Source organism: Alternaria arborescens (genome assembly GCF_004154835.1).
Source record: "Alternaria arborescens strain FERA 675 chromosome Unknown contig_35, whole genome shotgun sequence".
NCBI lineage: Eukaryota > Fungi > Ascomycota > Dothideomycetes > Pleosporales > Pleosporaceae > Alternaria > Alternaria arborescens.
This window is the reverse complement of record NW_021167890.1, coordinates 223,296-238,252: the sequence shown is the minus strand read 5'-3', so window position 1 is coordinate 238,252 and position 14,957 is coordinate 223,296. Positions and strand designations below refer to the sequence as shown.

The 14,957-nt window shown below is 48.9% G+C and overlaps 4 protein-coding genes across 4 annotated transcripts; 1 reads left to right on the top strand and 3 right to left on the bottom strand.

The window, feature by feature from the left end:
• Positions 1–1,098: 1,098 nt before the first annotated feature.
• AA0111_g10473 (hypothetical protein) lies at positions 1,099–3,313 on the bottom strand (the record flags this gene model as incomplete). Its single annotated transcript, XM_028644226.1, has 4 exons — positions 1,099–1,527; positions 1,579–2,230; positions 2,286–2,859; positions 2,911–3,313. 4 exons carry the CDS (start codon positions 3,311–3,313, stop codon positions 1,099–1,101), a joined length of 2,058 nt encoding a protein of 685 aa, XP_028502026.1.
• Positions 3,314–7,246: 3,933 nt separating this feature from the next.
• Positions 7,247–7,480, top strand: AA0111_g10472 (hypothetical protein; the record flags this gene model as incomplete). Its single annotated transcript, XM_028644225.1, has 2 exons — positions 7,247–7,407; positions 7,456–7,480. 2 exons carry the CDS (start codon positions 7,247–7,249, stop codon positions 7,478–7,480), a joined length of 186 nt encoding a protein of 61 aa, XP_028502027.1.
• Positions 7,481–9,894: 2,414 nt separating this feature from the next.
• On the bottom strand, positions 9,895–11,069 carry AA0111_g10471 (hypothetical protein; the record flags this gene model as incomplete). The annotated part of the gene is made up of 2 exons (XM_028644224.1): positions 9,895–10,538; positions 10,670–11,069. The coding sequence occupies 2 exons, from the start codon at positions 11,067–11,069 to the stop codon at positions 9,895–9,897; spliced, it is 1,044 nt and encodes a 347-aa protein (XP_028502028.1).
• A 1,445-nt stretch (positions 11,070–12,514) lies between these two features.
• AA0111_g10470 (hypothetical protein) lies at positions 12,515–12,961 on the bottom strand (the record flags this gene model as incomplete). Its single annotated transcript, XM_028644223.1, has 1 exon — positions 12,515–12,961. One exon carries the CDS (start codon positions 12,959–12,961, stop codon positions 12,515–12,517), a length of 447 nt encoding a protein of 148 aa, XP_028502029.1.
• Between the last annotated feature and the right edge of the window lie 1,996 nt (positions 12,962–14,957).

The window sequence follows — 14,957 nt, the reverse complement described above, 5'->3', positions numbered from 1 at the left end:
GGCTCATACAAGCTGTATACCGATCGATATCGCAACATTTTGAGTCTAGTAGTTTGCGCAAGGTCTAGTAGTTTGCACAGAGTCTAGTAGTTTGCGCAAGGTCTAGTAGTTTACAACGTTATATATTGATATCTTTATAAGTAGAGCAGTTATTAACAAACTAAATATAGATTTGAAATTGTAGCGTAATTCTATATTAAATTGTGTGGCTAGAGCGCTGCAATAGTGGCTGTGCAGCGTGTAGTCACGTGAGGAACACTAAAACTTAACCTCTACCTTTGAACGCGGATATCTCAACAACGAGAGCAGCTATCGATAAACTGAGTAAAGATCTGAAATCCTAGTGTAAATCCGCACAAAATAGCTTCTTTCGATTTTCTATAGCTAGCTCTGTAGCGAAGATAGCTAGCGTTGATCCTACGACCTTGATCCTACTACTCGTTCTTATCGCATCCTTATCGCTGCTAACAAAACCGCTTAATTGTAGTGCAATTAAGGGCATCCTCTAAGGTAGGATTAAGGACATCCTCTAGAGTAGAGTCTTTAATTAATAACGCTAAAAGAGTTTAAAGTAAGTAGTAATAAAAAAAAAGTAAAGAAAAAAGCGTATATTAAAGTAGGCAAGTTGTCTTAAGAACGCTGTAGACGCTGTAGTAAGGCTAGACATAACTTACGCATATGTAAGTAGGATGCAGCAGTAGATTCTAAGTAGAACAGTCTATTACAATTTCTAATTACTATTGTGAATAGTGCTGTACAGCAGCGTGTAGTAGTAATTTTAGTGGGGTATTAGCATCCTGAGCCACTCGCTATTCCTATACGTTACCTTTTTAGTGCTATTATCGATCGTGTTCGTGTTGTTTTAGGTAGAGCTAACAGTGCAGGTTGCGCCTTAACAGCACCCTCTCTACCCTAGAAGACGTGTGGAGTTCCTTAGGAACAACGATATTTTTAGTAAAAGCGACAAGGCGCGATAAGAAACGGAACGTGGGACTCTAACATAAGACTCTAGCACTTAGAGTTAGCTATCCAAAGTAATATTAAACAATCTAAAGAGGCTATTTTGTGCGAGATTGGCACGGATTGTTGGAGAGAGCCTCAAAGATTCTCCGTACTCGGTAGTCTTGAATAGCGCGCAGTTGGTTTGGCGTTGATGAATGGACCTTCTACGGAGTCAACGATGTCGAGTTCCTCGGTCGGTACGACCATGCGCGCGTGCTTTGAATTGGCGACATCCAGTACCCCCAGAGTGTCTCCTAGCTCAGTGATTGGTATCGCCTCATCCGTGCGCGTCCAGGTTCCAAGACCGAGGTTCTCATGTGCTAGGCGTTGCAGCTGTAAGGTGGATCCGGCTTGCCACTCGGCGTGGCTGTACATCAACTTTGCACTGCGAAGGCGCGGATATCGTAAAAGAAGGGCGAAAAGCTCCTCCACGAACGTCGATATGAGCATCAGCGTGCTTCCTACGATAAGGATCACACCTAAGATCCAGGCGCTGAAAGAATAGTGCTTGGAGGAGCGGATTTTCTGTTGTCGCGAATGTTAGTGCAGGCAGGCTAAACAGGATCATACACAAACCTGGCTATGACATATCCTACGGCACTCCTTTTCACCCTCGCAGTACATGTTTTTGCTCAAAGTAAACCCTCTAGCATGCTCGACCATCATAGATTGTATAGCAGCAAGACTAGCTTTGTATAGGTATTCGCGCTCGTCTTGCCATCGGTCCTTCGGTATAGTGGCTACCTGCATGTTAAGAAATATGGTACTGCGTGATAGAAGGGTTGGTGAGTTTGGTATAGCATAATAGGCATCCAACAGGCCAGCGCCTTGATTGCTCAGTGCAGCCACAAATGCGCGCATCGCAGATTGATCGTTCGCGTCTGGCCAGGCACTTTTGAACGGGTCCAACGAATACTGACCACTAATAACAGCGAAACCATCGATGCATCCAACATTTTCGGGAAGGTTCGGGTTGCAATACGACCTCTGAGTTACGCAGCCCAGTACACCAACAGGCTCGTCAGCAACGAAGTAATGGCTGCCGTTCGCGCTGGAAGCCAAAGAGCTGTCATCAAAGAGGCTTGTAGCCGAGAACCAAGGATCCTCTGTCTTGTTGGCGTATACGACTTCCGAGGCATCTAGAAATAACAATGACACGGACGCATTGGGTTTCCTTAGTTCTGTTATGAGCTCAATATCCTTTTCTGAATCGGAGGCTGTCAGGGCTCTGCTCTGAAGTTAAATCTGTGAAAATAGTGTGCGATAAGTCTGATGGGACCTACGTGACTTTATAGTTGCCAATAGTAACGCCGTCGAACGACGGCTTTTCGTACCTAACGTCAACTGCGAAGATATGACTGTCATTGCCCTTGAGTCCATATGTGTTCCCATATCGATAGACCTGTCGAGTCTGGGAGTTATTTGGGGCCACGACGGTGTCGGTGAAGCCAGCTGTTTTCAAAGGCGCGCAGTGCGTCCGATGGCGAAGAGTAAACTGTGGGTTTTTATTGAGGCCCAGGTGTAACTCAGAGCTTAGTACGCCTGAGTCGAGGAGGATGTTACCAACGTCTGACTTGCAGATCCCCCTGGCAAATGGACACGAAGCGTTTTTCTCTGACGTAAAAGGTAATTTTGGTCTCGCAAACGTTTCGCACAGTTCGTTCTGGGCAGTGTCGCCCCCGCGGTAGCATTGCGTCGCATATGTAAAGGCTTCGACAGATTTCTGACTCTGATAAAGCATGATGGGCTCCATGGTAGACGCTCGGAAGTCCGGATCGTTGACGTACACCCCACAATTTCGGCCAGCTATCAAAACTTCGTTATTCGAGTTTGTCAAAATTCTCGAGGACAAAAGACCTGAGAGGATCAGTCATCAACAAAGCACAAAAGCAAACTCCACGAACGTACCAGCAGCGACAGAAGCGACAGAAATAGCAGAAGCTATCAGGACGACCGGCAGTATCCGCTGTTGGCTCCCCTTGGCGCGACCTCGCCAGACATAGCTGAGTCGACACAGATCCAGCACGGCATCGAGTGCTAATGATTGATTGCGCAAGATGGCCTGTCGCTGGTGGTAGACACCGTCCTGCTTACTGAGGGTTGACTCAGTGGCATAGACCAGAAATCGCGTAATTTTCCAGAAGCTACGCGATGTGGCAGCAATAAACAAAGCGAGAAAGGCTATGATCAGACCACCAGCTTGACGGTCAAGTGTAAGGGTCGCGCCACGAACTGCACCAAGTGATTGATTGATCCAGAACCCTTTGTAGATGTCTTCATCAATGGACCACGTTGGTAATGTCAGGGGCATGATGTGAGTGTCTCCGGAGTTTCCAGGTATCAGGGTTCTCAGATGCACGATCGATCAATTGAATGCCTTCGGCCGTTTCGCTGACCAGCTGAGCCGTCTATGCCGGACTGAGATGAATACAGGGTAAGGAGATTGTGTGGCGAGTGTTTGATAAAATGGTCGGTGGCTGCGCTTCAGCTGTTCACCCCAGCCTTGTGTGTATATGAGCTCGGAAAACGCCTGATGTAGGCTGCAGGAAGTCCTGCCAAGTCTACTGCGGCTCGCCTGATCGGTACTTGCTAAGCAAGGGTGTGGCCGCACTTCTGACTCTTCGCCCCATTTCCATTGTCGATTAGAAAACGGACTGATTCTGTAAGTGCGGATTACTACCGAAGACGTGGTGGTATATGTATAGCCGGGTATGTCGAGTGGTAGGAACGTTCCTTCGACACGTGGAATGAGCAGTCAGGATGGGAAGAAAGTGTATTGTTGTGCCGCTGCCGTGCCCGTGCACCCAACGCGTCTGTCCGGCTAGTGCGCGCCCCCACCACCACCTTCACGGGTACGCGGCACGTTTTAGATTCTTGCTGAACAGGAATTTCTATTGCATTGTTTAGTGACGTGGCTAAAAGCTGTCCACAGCGTGAGAACGGTGGACAGGCCGCCGTCAGGCAACTGCAGACAGCGCGGAATAGTGCCGGGGCAGTGCTGGGGCGGTGCCCAGGAATAAGGAACACGGCTTCTCGAAGCCTGCTGCCGTACGCCACAGCTGTCGTCGGAAGTCAGTCTGTGAGGGGAATGACGTCAAACCCATACAATATTACGTACAGTAGTAGCTCACAGCGACATCTGAGCTAAGATACGCTAGAGCATTCCGACGCGCTAGGACGCGTTTCGCCATCTTTGCCCTTGACCGGCAAAACTCCCAGACTGCATACTTCTTAGGTCAAAGCAGCTTTGAAAGCTTGGAGATACAATTTTCTTCAACTGCACTTTCTATCAGACCCTACGACTTTTACGAAAACTCTCAGAATCGCGAATAGACAGGGGGTATCGACGAAGAGTCGATTGACAGCGTTGACGAAACGGTCGACAGCATGACCAATATCGCGGCAGCCTTCTTCGGAGGCTGGTGTCCCAAGGGAGAAATGACTGCAGAACAATAATTTGTTACACACACAATTTATCTACGCCCGGCGGCCGAGCCGAAAGGGCTGCTAAAGCTAGTTTAACTTTACACTTCTGATGCTACTTCTCGGCCTCCTTAGCCTATGTATCTTCTTTAGCTCGCTTCTTTGTGTAGCTTATTATCTAAGCCAGAGCCCTTTCTCTATATCTAGAACGCTTCTTCTCTATTTCATGCACCTCGTCAGACGCTCGTAGGTTAGTATTGCCGGCGGCAGGCTAGCTTAGAGTCGGCTTCTCTAGGAGATTCTCTAAGTATTTAGCGTCCTATCTTCAGCGGCTGAAGCGTTGTCTGCTGTCTATTGCACGAGGCTGTAGACAAGTTTATGTTAGTATCTGAGGTTTACCTAGTAACTCGTTAGATATTAGTTTGCCTTGAGTGTTCGTGTTGCTATTGCAAACCGTATCGTCGCTCGCACTGCGTCTATATCTTGCGCCTATTTGGCGTTGTCTGTCGCTGCTTTGCCACCTAGGTAGAACGGCAAGTTTCCTCTGCTTGACTGCGTACACTGCAGCATTTCTGTTCGCTGTGGTCCACTTTCTGCAACGGAATAGAAAGTGCTCCACCGTCTCTGCCGCCTGTCCGCATTCGCAATAGTCTGTCGTCAAGGCTTTAATTCAGTGTCGATACGTGTTTAGCTGCGCTATGCCTGTTCTAAGCTAGACAAACACGCTGCTCTCTTTACGCGAAAGCCTATTATAGAGTTGTCGAGTGTGCTTTCCTAGCAGTGCTGTGTCGATTCGTTTAGAGTATGCTCCTACGTCTGCTAGCACCTTCTTAGCTATGCCTTGCTTACGTGCAATATTATGCGTAGTTAATCGCATCCTAGGGAGCTGTGTCTGTAGCCTAGCATTTAGTCTAGTTGCTATCTTCGCCTCTTAATTAGCGAGGCTAGCGAGCTTACACTCTTCGCTTGCGGGTAGCTATAGCACTGTTACTATGTTGCCGTCTCTTCTTAGCGTCTGTACAGTCTTATAGAACTAGCTAATATAGCTTTGCCTAGACTGCTGCTGCGGTCTTCTAAGTGTGAGCACAGAAGCTTTATTCCTTGTTATTAGTACAATGTTGCGAAACCTCAGCTTCGGCAGCCTGCTCAGCGCCTCGGCTATTGCTGCGAGCTCTGCCGCATAAGGATTCTGTTCCTCTCTCCTGCCCAATGTAACGGAGAAAGATTGTTTTTCGTTATTCTGTATGCTAATCGCGCCTCCTATTCTGACTACTCCGTTCCGCGCTGAGCTGCTTACAGCGATGCGTACCGCCCAGTTCGCCTCGAGCCCCTGTACCGCGTTCTCGACTACGATCTGCACTCTCTTCTCCTATAGTGCTAGGATGCACAGACAGGTCGTCTCTATCTGCTCTATGTCTATATCCTTAAGCGCTTCTGCTACTTAGAATAGCGGCGAGCGGTACTGTCTTCTAAACTTTCGCATCCTTGATGTGTTTCTTCGCAGTAGGTTGGTCTCCGGTAGCGCGTAGATGTCTGTCCACAGCTTGACTGCCCGCTTCTAGAACCGCTCTTGTGCACTTGGGATGTGCGCCTCTGCCTCTGCCACCTATGTCGCCACTGTGGGTGAGAGCCCTCTCAGCCTCCTGAGTTCCAGTGCTGCTTCTAGTCCCTTCGCAGCTGCTCTTGCGATGTGCTTGTAGTACTTAAGCCTAGCGTCTATAAGCACGCTAAGTATTTTAACGTTGTCCTTAGGCGAAACGCTCTGCCCCTTAATAACGAAGGACTCCGTGGCACTTTTATACGCCTTGCGAGTAAAGTGGATAACAGCTGTCTTTTCTGCTTTAAACGTCGCTCCGCTTCTCTGTTCCTAGTCTAGTGCGTCTCAGATAATGGCGTTGATACCCTCTCTATTGCTTTGCGCCGTCGGGCCTGTGACTCACGCAGTGAAGTCATCAACGAACGCGATCGCGCCTCCGTACGTGTCGATGCGATTGTCGCACCATGACTCATCCACGTAGACGAGGTGGTGCGACTAGGAGGCGGAGAGGTTGTGGAGGTAGTAGTCCCGGAGGTTAGCATTTCGCTCTTTAGCAATCTAGCGGGTGGCTTTCTTAGTCTAGCCTATAGATGCTAGGGCACGGCTTACTGCAGAGTTGTTTACAAGTATCTAGAATTTATCGTACAGAAACAGGGCTATCTCGTCTTAGTACATGCCTACCCCTATTAAAAGGTGCCCTAGAGGATCTGAAGCAGCGGAGGTTAGACTAGATATTGCAAATCGTGCGGTCGCTGCAATTAGCTGCAGCTGCTATATTGATTGCCTTAAGAGACTTACTAGAGATTATATCTCTTATTATGTCGTGCTGCGATGCTGCAAGCCTAGGCGCTATAGCGAGGATGTGTACAGCACTGTAGTTGCAGAGAGTATTGCGTCTTGCGGCGTACAACGTAAGGTCGCGACAGCCTTAGCAGAATAGAAGAACATTAAAGCTTTAGCATGCGAGCGCTAGCGTAGCGTACATTGCAACACAACAATTGCATCTATAAAACCCCGCAACATTAGACGTTTGTAGGTAGATCTAGCGCGCAACATCTTAACTTACTTTCCTCTACTAACTATGCATGCATGTATGCCTGCCGCTGCTACAGCTGCAGGCTAGCAACCGCGCGCTATTACAGCCGGACGCGTTAGGGGCGGAGACGCTGCGCCGTAATGCTAGCTCGAGGCCACCGCCAGCATGTAGAACAGATACCACGCCTCGTCCCACAACAACTCAACATTAGTACTCCTCCTCCTCCTACTATCTAACGCGCCCACACTATGCCTAGTAGCGACCTGCCCCTGCTCGCCCTTAATAGCAGCAGCGTCTGCAGCTTATCTGCCCTAATAATCCTTAAGGAGCTAATAGAGGCTGTTAACCCTAACGCGCTGCTAAAGCTATGCAACTACTTTAACATAATTAGAGGTATAAGCATAGGCAGGTAAGTAAATAGTTAAGAGAAATACTGTAAGCTATACTAACATGCTAGGCTAATCGCTATTATGCTTAGTTAGCTAATAATAAGCGTAGGTAACTGCATCGCTGCGTACCTAGAGCTCTCTAACTGCGTATTTCGCAAGACGCGACACTAAGTGACAGTTAAGAGCTAAGTGCAGGGCCGCTTTAACGCAGAGGAACTAGCGCGGGCAGTAAGAGAGGTAGTTGTAAAGCAAGGTGTTGCGTCTTAGAGCATAGGAATGACAAGGAGATAAATCATTGATTGAAGCAAAGCTCTGAAGAGCATTGCTTTTATATAGAGAGCACTGCTAGTGTGCTCTCTTCTAGTCTAGTGATTACAGGGTACAGAGCATCAAAGCTCTCTTCGCTGTGTGCGTTTTGTCACACATTACCTCACGGATTACCGCTTTAAGTCTACCTCGCCTTAGTACGGACCGAGCCTAGAGAAGTATAGCCTAACCCCGTGTAACACTGCGGACCTCTGTTGTAGTTTTGGACAATTAAGTTCTAAAGTAGATTGCTTCGCTCGCAAGCTCGCTTCGCAATTACTGCTGCTGGAGGATCGTTAGGCGGCGTTACCTCTCCTTTGGCATTACAGAAGCTGTTTCTAAGGGTCGGTTTCGCATGGACTACGCGTGCAGTTGGTTTTGTCTACGTCGCATGCTGCATCACCGCGGGCCTTCTCATCAAATCCCGACTTCCTCTGAAGCAGCAGTCTGTACTGCCTAATTTCCGCATTCTTCGCAACAAGTCCTACGCTCTACTGATAGCTGCTACCTTCTTGACGGAATGGGCGCTCTTTGTTCCCATCACATACCTGGCAAGCTTTGCTTACTCCAGCAGAGCTATGACGCAGGCGTTTTCATACCAGCTGATTGCCGTCTTCAATGCTGGTAGTTGTGTTGGAAGATGGGTACCAGGCCTCCCAGCAGACAGGCTGGGTCGATTCAACTGTATGATTGAAGCCCTTGCAGTTTGAGGAGTGACATCTTTAGTCTTCTAGCTTCCAGCTGCGACGCTCGTGCCTGCAGCAGACGACATGCCCGCCACAGCCAGCACGGCCTTGACGATCAAAGCCCCGTCAATTGTATACGCTGTTGTTTTTGGTTTCGCATGAGGATCAAACATCTCATTAACGCCTGTGTGCGTTGGACGGCTGTGCGACAATAGCCAATACGGACGATATTATGCGACTTGTTATACTATAGTGTCTTTCAGCACTCTTACGGGTGTTCTAATCGCTGGTAATGTTTTTGAAAAGACTCCTGGCTGCAGATACTGGGGCGTGGTCATCTGCACCACAGCTTGCTACATTGCCGCGTCATTCCTTTTCATGTGGAGTCGCGCCCAGCACGTGGGCTGGAAGCTACGGAAGTTTTAGAGAATGGATCTAGCTTTAGTCCGATTTCGACCTTTGTGCACATCCAAGTTGCTCGACGATCGTCTGCCAAGTGTGCCTCGTATCGCGATCAAGACATGCCAACACGTCGGTCGAGGGATGATCGCATTACCAAGGCGGAGGCAAAACGCGACTCAGGGTACGGTATGAGCTGAATTCTTCTCAATTTCTTCCACCTCCTTTGCAGCATGAACGTTTGGAGAATCCTGTCGCTCTGCTGTACGGTCAGCAGCCGTGCTATGCCTCCCGGTGACCGCCTGTCATCTGCAGATCCATCCTCCTTTCTTATCCTCTTAGTTGCATCGATGCTTGTCGAACCATTCGTTGTTGTGCTCAGTAGGACGAAACCTGTATCTGTATTGAGGGCATCTCGACCAAAGATACAACGCTTTCGCCGCAACGAGCTGAGATGCACTCACCCGAGCAGCCAAGAGTGCGGCATTTCGCGATGGCTCTGCTGTCTGGTGAAGCTAGTCAATACAATGTGAAGCAGACAAAAGAGCACTAGTTAGTCTAGCTCGGTGCCTTCTTTCTATCCCAGCCCAAGTATCGCTCTGTTAAGCTCGGCTATATAATCTTCGGCCACCCCACCCCAAGCAGCCACTCAGTATTGAACCGCGACTTTTGTTAACAACAACAATTATTTTTGCCACTCGGTACACATGGAGTTAAAAGTAAGTGTTAATGCTGCTTCTGCTGCCTTTAAGTATTGTTTTCTAATAAAGTTGTTGCCTGTTAAGCCTAGAGAGCTGCTGCTTAATTAATAGCAGCTTTAATACTCTTAATGTTGCTAAATCGCTTGTTTAGATTAACTTTAATTCGCTTTCTTAAGCGTGTAACTGTAGTACTATCCATGTCTGTAGTATTAATATACTAGCTATCTCTTACTATTCTTTATAACGTAAAGCAAGTAATATCGCCTTTAATTACCCCCTTACACTACCCTGCTCTTCTGTAAGTAAAGTCTGCCTTGTATATTATAGCTCATTTTATAACGTTAGTTATAACCTTTATCTAATACTATAAACGCGCTGATAAGATCAACTCGAGTCCAGTTCTTTCCTATCCTACTTATCTCATACCATGGGCAAGATACTCCTGAGTATCCGAGTAAGTTTCCGACCCGTTGTAGAACCATGGCTCGTCCGGCATCTCATTTTCTTCTTTGGAAATCAGGAGACGATGGCCCTTATAGTCCAGCCGATGGCCCGGATAGATAAAGCATCGCCAAATGTAGATTAACATGTTCGAGATCTCCAAGCTCGGCGCAATGTGAGGTGCGATGAGCTCCTGATGCTTCTGCGGCAGGGTGGACCAGTGCAGCCCGGGGTGCAGATGATGAACCGTGTGGAATCCGTTGTTAAAGCAGAAGTAATTAAGCGTCCGACCAGTGAAATTGCGCGCGAAGTTGTACTTGGAGCTCATATCGCACCCGTCGTGTTGAAGGAAATTCAATGACAGGATGCAGTATTTGGCGTAAAATTGCGGCAGCAGCGCGAACCAGATCCATCGACGCCAATCTAGTAGAACAAGCACTACTGTCGCGCTCCAGACTGCAACCTCTTCTATCCGGCGCTGCTTTGCAATAGGTCGGTTGAGACGGGCTTGGGCCTCGAAATACAGCTTGTCATCCTTGTTTCCCGAGAGAACAACGTGCCAAAAGAAGAGTAGTCCGTTCAACAGGTTCCAGTTATATCTAACTTTGGTAGTACGCACTATTAGATAAAATAGAGGATTAGCCATGTGGAAGGCGTGGAAATTGAGTCTTCAATGCCGCTGTTTTCACTACATGGATGTTGGCTTGGCAAGGCAGAAAAGACCGGAAAAGAAACAGCGAAGGACTTACTAACGTCTCTCGCTTGTTGGGGATACTTGTGGTGAGACAAGTTGTGACCTGGTATGAAGATGGACACAGCGCCACCATACTGGAGAGACAAGCAAATCTGGTAGAAGTTGTTCCACTCCTTGTGCCAAAAGATAGGCAAGTGAATAGCATTGTGCGTTGTAACAGCGCCCATGAAGGAAAGCTGGAACAATGCGAGCCATGCTACGAATGGAAGTAAACCACCTGTGAATGGCGACGTGGAAGTTTGCCAAGTGATGACGAAGACGGCGAAAAATAGTGCCGTGGATATGACACACCGAATGTCCTCATCATGCCTCATCAGCGACTTGCTGCGGGACGGAAATGGCGATGACGGATGTGGGGGCGCCTGAATCGATCGTATGCCTGCCTTCGTTCCCATTTGGCTGGGAAGAACCGGGATGGTCGTTGCGTGTGAGAATGGTGACTGAGTCTGCCTGTGAGGTTTAAAAGCTGGAGAATTCTGCGCTCTGAACCTGGATAACCAGTGCGTTGCTGCAGCCGGGCCGATTCTTTTGTCCGCGTGTTGAAGGATGCGGACGGTTTTACACTTGCATTGATATCGTTAGGCATGCTAGGATGTTATGCGCAAGCAGGGATGGCTGCCGCGTATTACGAGAGACCGAGTAGCGAATAAGGAAGTCTCGTATCAATTGCGATGTGGACCGTGCCAAAGCAAGCTATATACGACTACGAATACGCAGATAGTCGTTTGATTGAAACTTGCGTGTGAGACTAGCATAGGAACTTCTGCTAGAACTCCGACCCTTAAAGAAGAAGTGTGTCACGGTGATCCACCGTGGTTACCGTAACACTGATGGTACCATAGGATCCGGGTGCTCCGCCTAGCACCCAGATTCTGTTAATTCGCTCGCTAAGCCGTAGCGCTACGCGCACGGTTCCTCACCCGTAAGCCCTCACCGCCTGTTTCTACTGTCTGTTTCTTTACGCAATGTCTTGTATTGCACTAGTTATTGTACGGAATTTTAATACACGTAGGGGTTTTGCTAGGAAATCTCATTATATATAAAGATTGTCCTACAAGATGTTTTACTCACAGGCTAATTTTCAAGAGATTCTGCCGCAAAGTTCCTAATTCTAATATACTTAGCTGTGCCCTGATTGTAGACACCACCCGGATTCGACTGCATCGCAAACATGACAGTATGCACGTCTTGCGCATTTGTAACACCGGATCCACCAATCCTTCTCCAATCATTTGCTCCTAGGCTAGAAGATGTCCTGGTGAAGTAATTGTTGGTTCCGGGATTTACACACTGGTTGTCGATGTACAACCAAGCTTGCATGTTACGAACTTGATTGGGATTGCTGCCCTGCGTCACCTTGACCCCGAGAGCGCAGTTGAGATTGCTACCAGCTGGGATGTACACCTTTTGAAGCTTGTATATCCAGGCCAGACCTGGTGGAGAACTGCGGTCGAAGGTGCTGTAAAGCGTGTGTGACCCGTCGAGCGGCGTGAATGGCGCAGAAGCAGCAGAAAGCACCTGATTTTTCTGTACGCCGAATTCAAGGCAAATCCGGCCGGTATCCAAGGGGCGATAGCACTACTCTCAAAGGAAGGGTTGTACGTCGCGGCGAGCGTGTTGTAGGTCGCAAGTGCCGACGTGGTGGATGTCCCAACAATGGAACTCACCGCGGACGAGGAAGCTGTAGTCTCTAGGAAGAGTGATAATGTTTCGATCACTGAGTTTGATGTATATTCTTCGGCTGTAGTGGTCGTAAGCTCAGATGATGAGATGGACTCCGGCGATGGCGAAGTGCTAATTACGGGAGCGGCAGTCGAAAAGATGATCTCGGTATCGCTTGTTAGGTCTGGAGGTCAGTGGTTGATGGTGTGGGCGTGGCGGTCGGCTCGACGCGCGTCTCAAGCACGGTAGACAATGCGATCGAAAATACAGTGTCGACTTCTGCGGAAGTGACCTCTGATGTAGCGAGCGGCGCTGTAGCCGTGCTTGAAAGCTCAGTGATAGTGGTAGGCGATTCTGATAGGCTAGCTGATGCGCTGAGAAAGCGAACGACAGGGTTTGTGGACGCAGTGATCTCTAACGTTGCTAGCGAGATTGGAACCTCGCTAGAAGCAGAAACGATCTCCGGGGCTGCTACTGACGCTGAAGTAACCTCCAGCGACGACAAGATTCCCACATTCATAGCCAATGCGCTTGTGCTTGTTACGAGCGTACTTGTGTACGGGTCTTCGACCGACGCAACTGTAGATGAAGAAGATGGAACAGGGTCGGTGAGCAATGTGCTCATAGGCTGAGACGAGGTAGCGGACACGACGTGATTCTTGACGACGAGACAGGTGATGAGACTACGGGTATGTTCATCGTTGACAGCGCACTTGATGGCGCAACTGGGGCCTTCGCGGGCGTGGATGATGGGGACAAAGATGCGGGCTTGCGATTGCCGAACCCTGGCTGACAGCCGCTGCCGCAGTAGGCATCGGTGCTTTTACTGTGTTGCATGAGTACACAAAAGCACGTAACGGAACGATCGATCGCCGAAAATACCCGTCTGAGTATTGATTGCAGCAATTGCTCCATTTGGACCGGCACAAGTTATTCCAGGAGGTGACGCTTTGTGGGCATTGCCGCATCGCGCACTAGTAGAGACTTTTTGGACACCTGGTTTTGGTGGCGGGTGACGAAGCGGTGGCAGTAGCACGTATTGGCGTCGACTTTGAATGCGCGATCGCAGGAGAGGCGACAGATGTGCTTGAGCAGGAACCAAAAGCAAGGTTGCATCCTGAGCCGCAGTATCCGTATCTGTAGGTGAGTCGTGATTAGCAGGCTGTCTCAACGATATTCCACATTGCAGTCATGTTAGAGACGTTGAACGTTGAGACGTGAATCACACCTATTGCATCCTGTCGTGTAGGTAGCAGTACAATAACAGCAGCCTACAACGATGCAGGGACTATAGAAGCTTCTGGCATCACTAAAAGGGTTATAATTGAGATCTCTGACAACTACGAGGTCCACCGTGGCACAGTAATGGTCTGAATGAAATACCCAGAGCTGACCCGGAATGTTTTATTCGCTGTCAATGATATGAGTTATGAGCGGACGAGTGCGCTTAGTACAATCTTAGCGATGACCGTGCTAGATTGCAACCTTGTCTTCACTGACACACGACGTGAACATATATGATGCCTAAAACCTGCGACAACAACTGAAACAACATTGTGACAGCTGTACGACATTCCCAAGTCCAGATCAAGAAGTTTTCCGAGCTGTGATACTTGCTCAGATGTAAGTAAAGTAAGGTGCAACAGGTAGTGGAGGTGATAAGCAGTCCGGGCAAGGTTGAGAATCGATCGAAGAGAGCTGGCATTGTGGGTCAAAGATGGAAGTCATGGGACGGTACGATAGAATCCTTTCCCAGGAGACGATATCAAGACAACACGTAGAGGAGGACACGGTGGCTCTTTGCAGGTTGAAGTATGTTGGTCATGGAATGATGCAGCCTGGTTGTGTGGTTGAGAAGTCTGCGATAGACACCGCCGACATGACGCCCGCATCGCGTCACAACGCCTGAGGTGGGGCTGTAATTCTGCGCGCATGCTCACTCAATGCTGTTCCCTGGTCGAGACGATCAGTTGATTGACTTTGTCGTCCATCACGCTGTCGAAATCTCAGTAGGCGTGGATACAGCATGAATGGACCATTGCTCAAGGTCTTTCAGAACGATCTCGCTACGAGAAAAGGCAGCGCGCGAGGCTGAGACGATGCATGCAAAGCGTATAAGATAAGGAATCAGCTCGTTAGGAGCAAATGGCAGTTGCTACGATATGCGTACCTGGGTAGAGCCAATGGGACGTGACATGGCGACCAAACCGCCTGATCGCGCGTCACCCCGCTCTACGCAGAACAAGAACCACTGCGCTCGCCGTCTTCGGCCTGCTCAGCCGAACAACCTCGCTCGAGGAGATGTATCGCGATATGCTACCGTCGATACTTGCAGACATAGCAGGGTTCATGGTGCGTTCGCCGACAGCCTTCTCGTACAACCGAGATGGAGGCACTGCTTGACGTTCCCGGAATAGCGACAACTCGATCAATCAGAGGACGTGCCCGGAATGACTGTCTTGGACCTGGAAACGAGAAGTCATCGTTCGACAACAATCTGATACGCATTTTGGCTGCGCGTGCAGCCAAGTGTTGTGAATAGCCACTGAAGTAAATGAACGCTCGAGCTGGTCAGCCTCAGCTGCCGACCCCACCATAGCTGAAGCTGGACCGCTTTACCC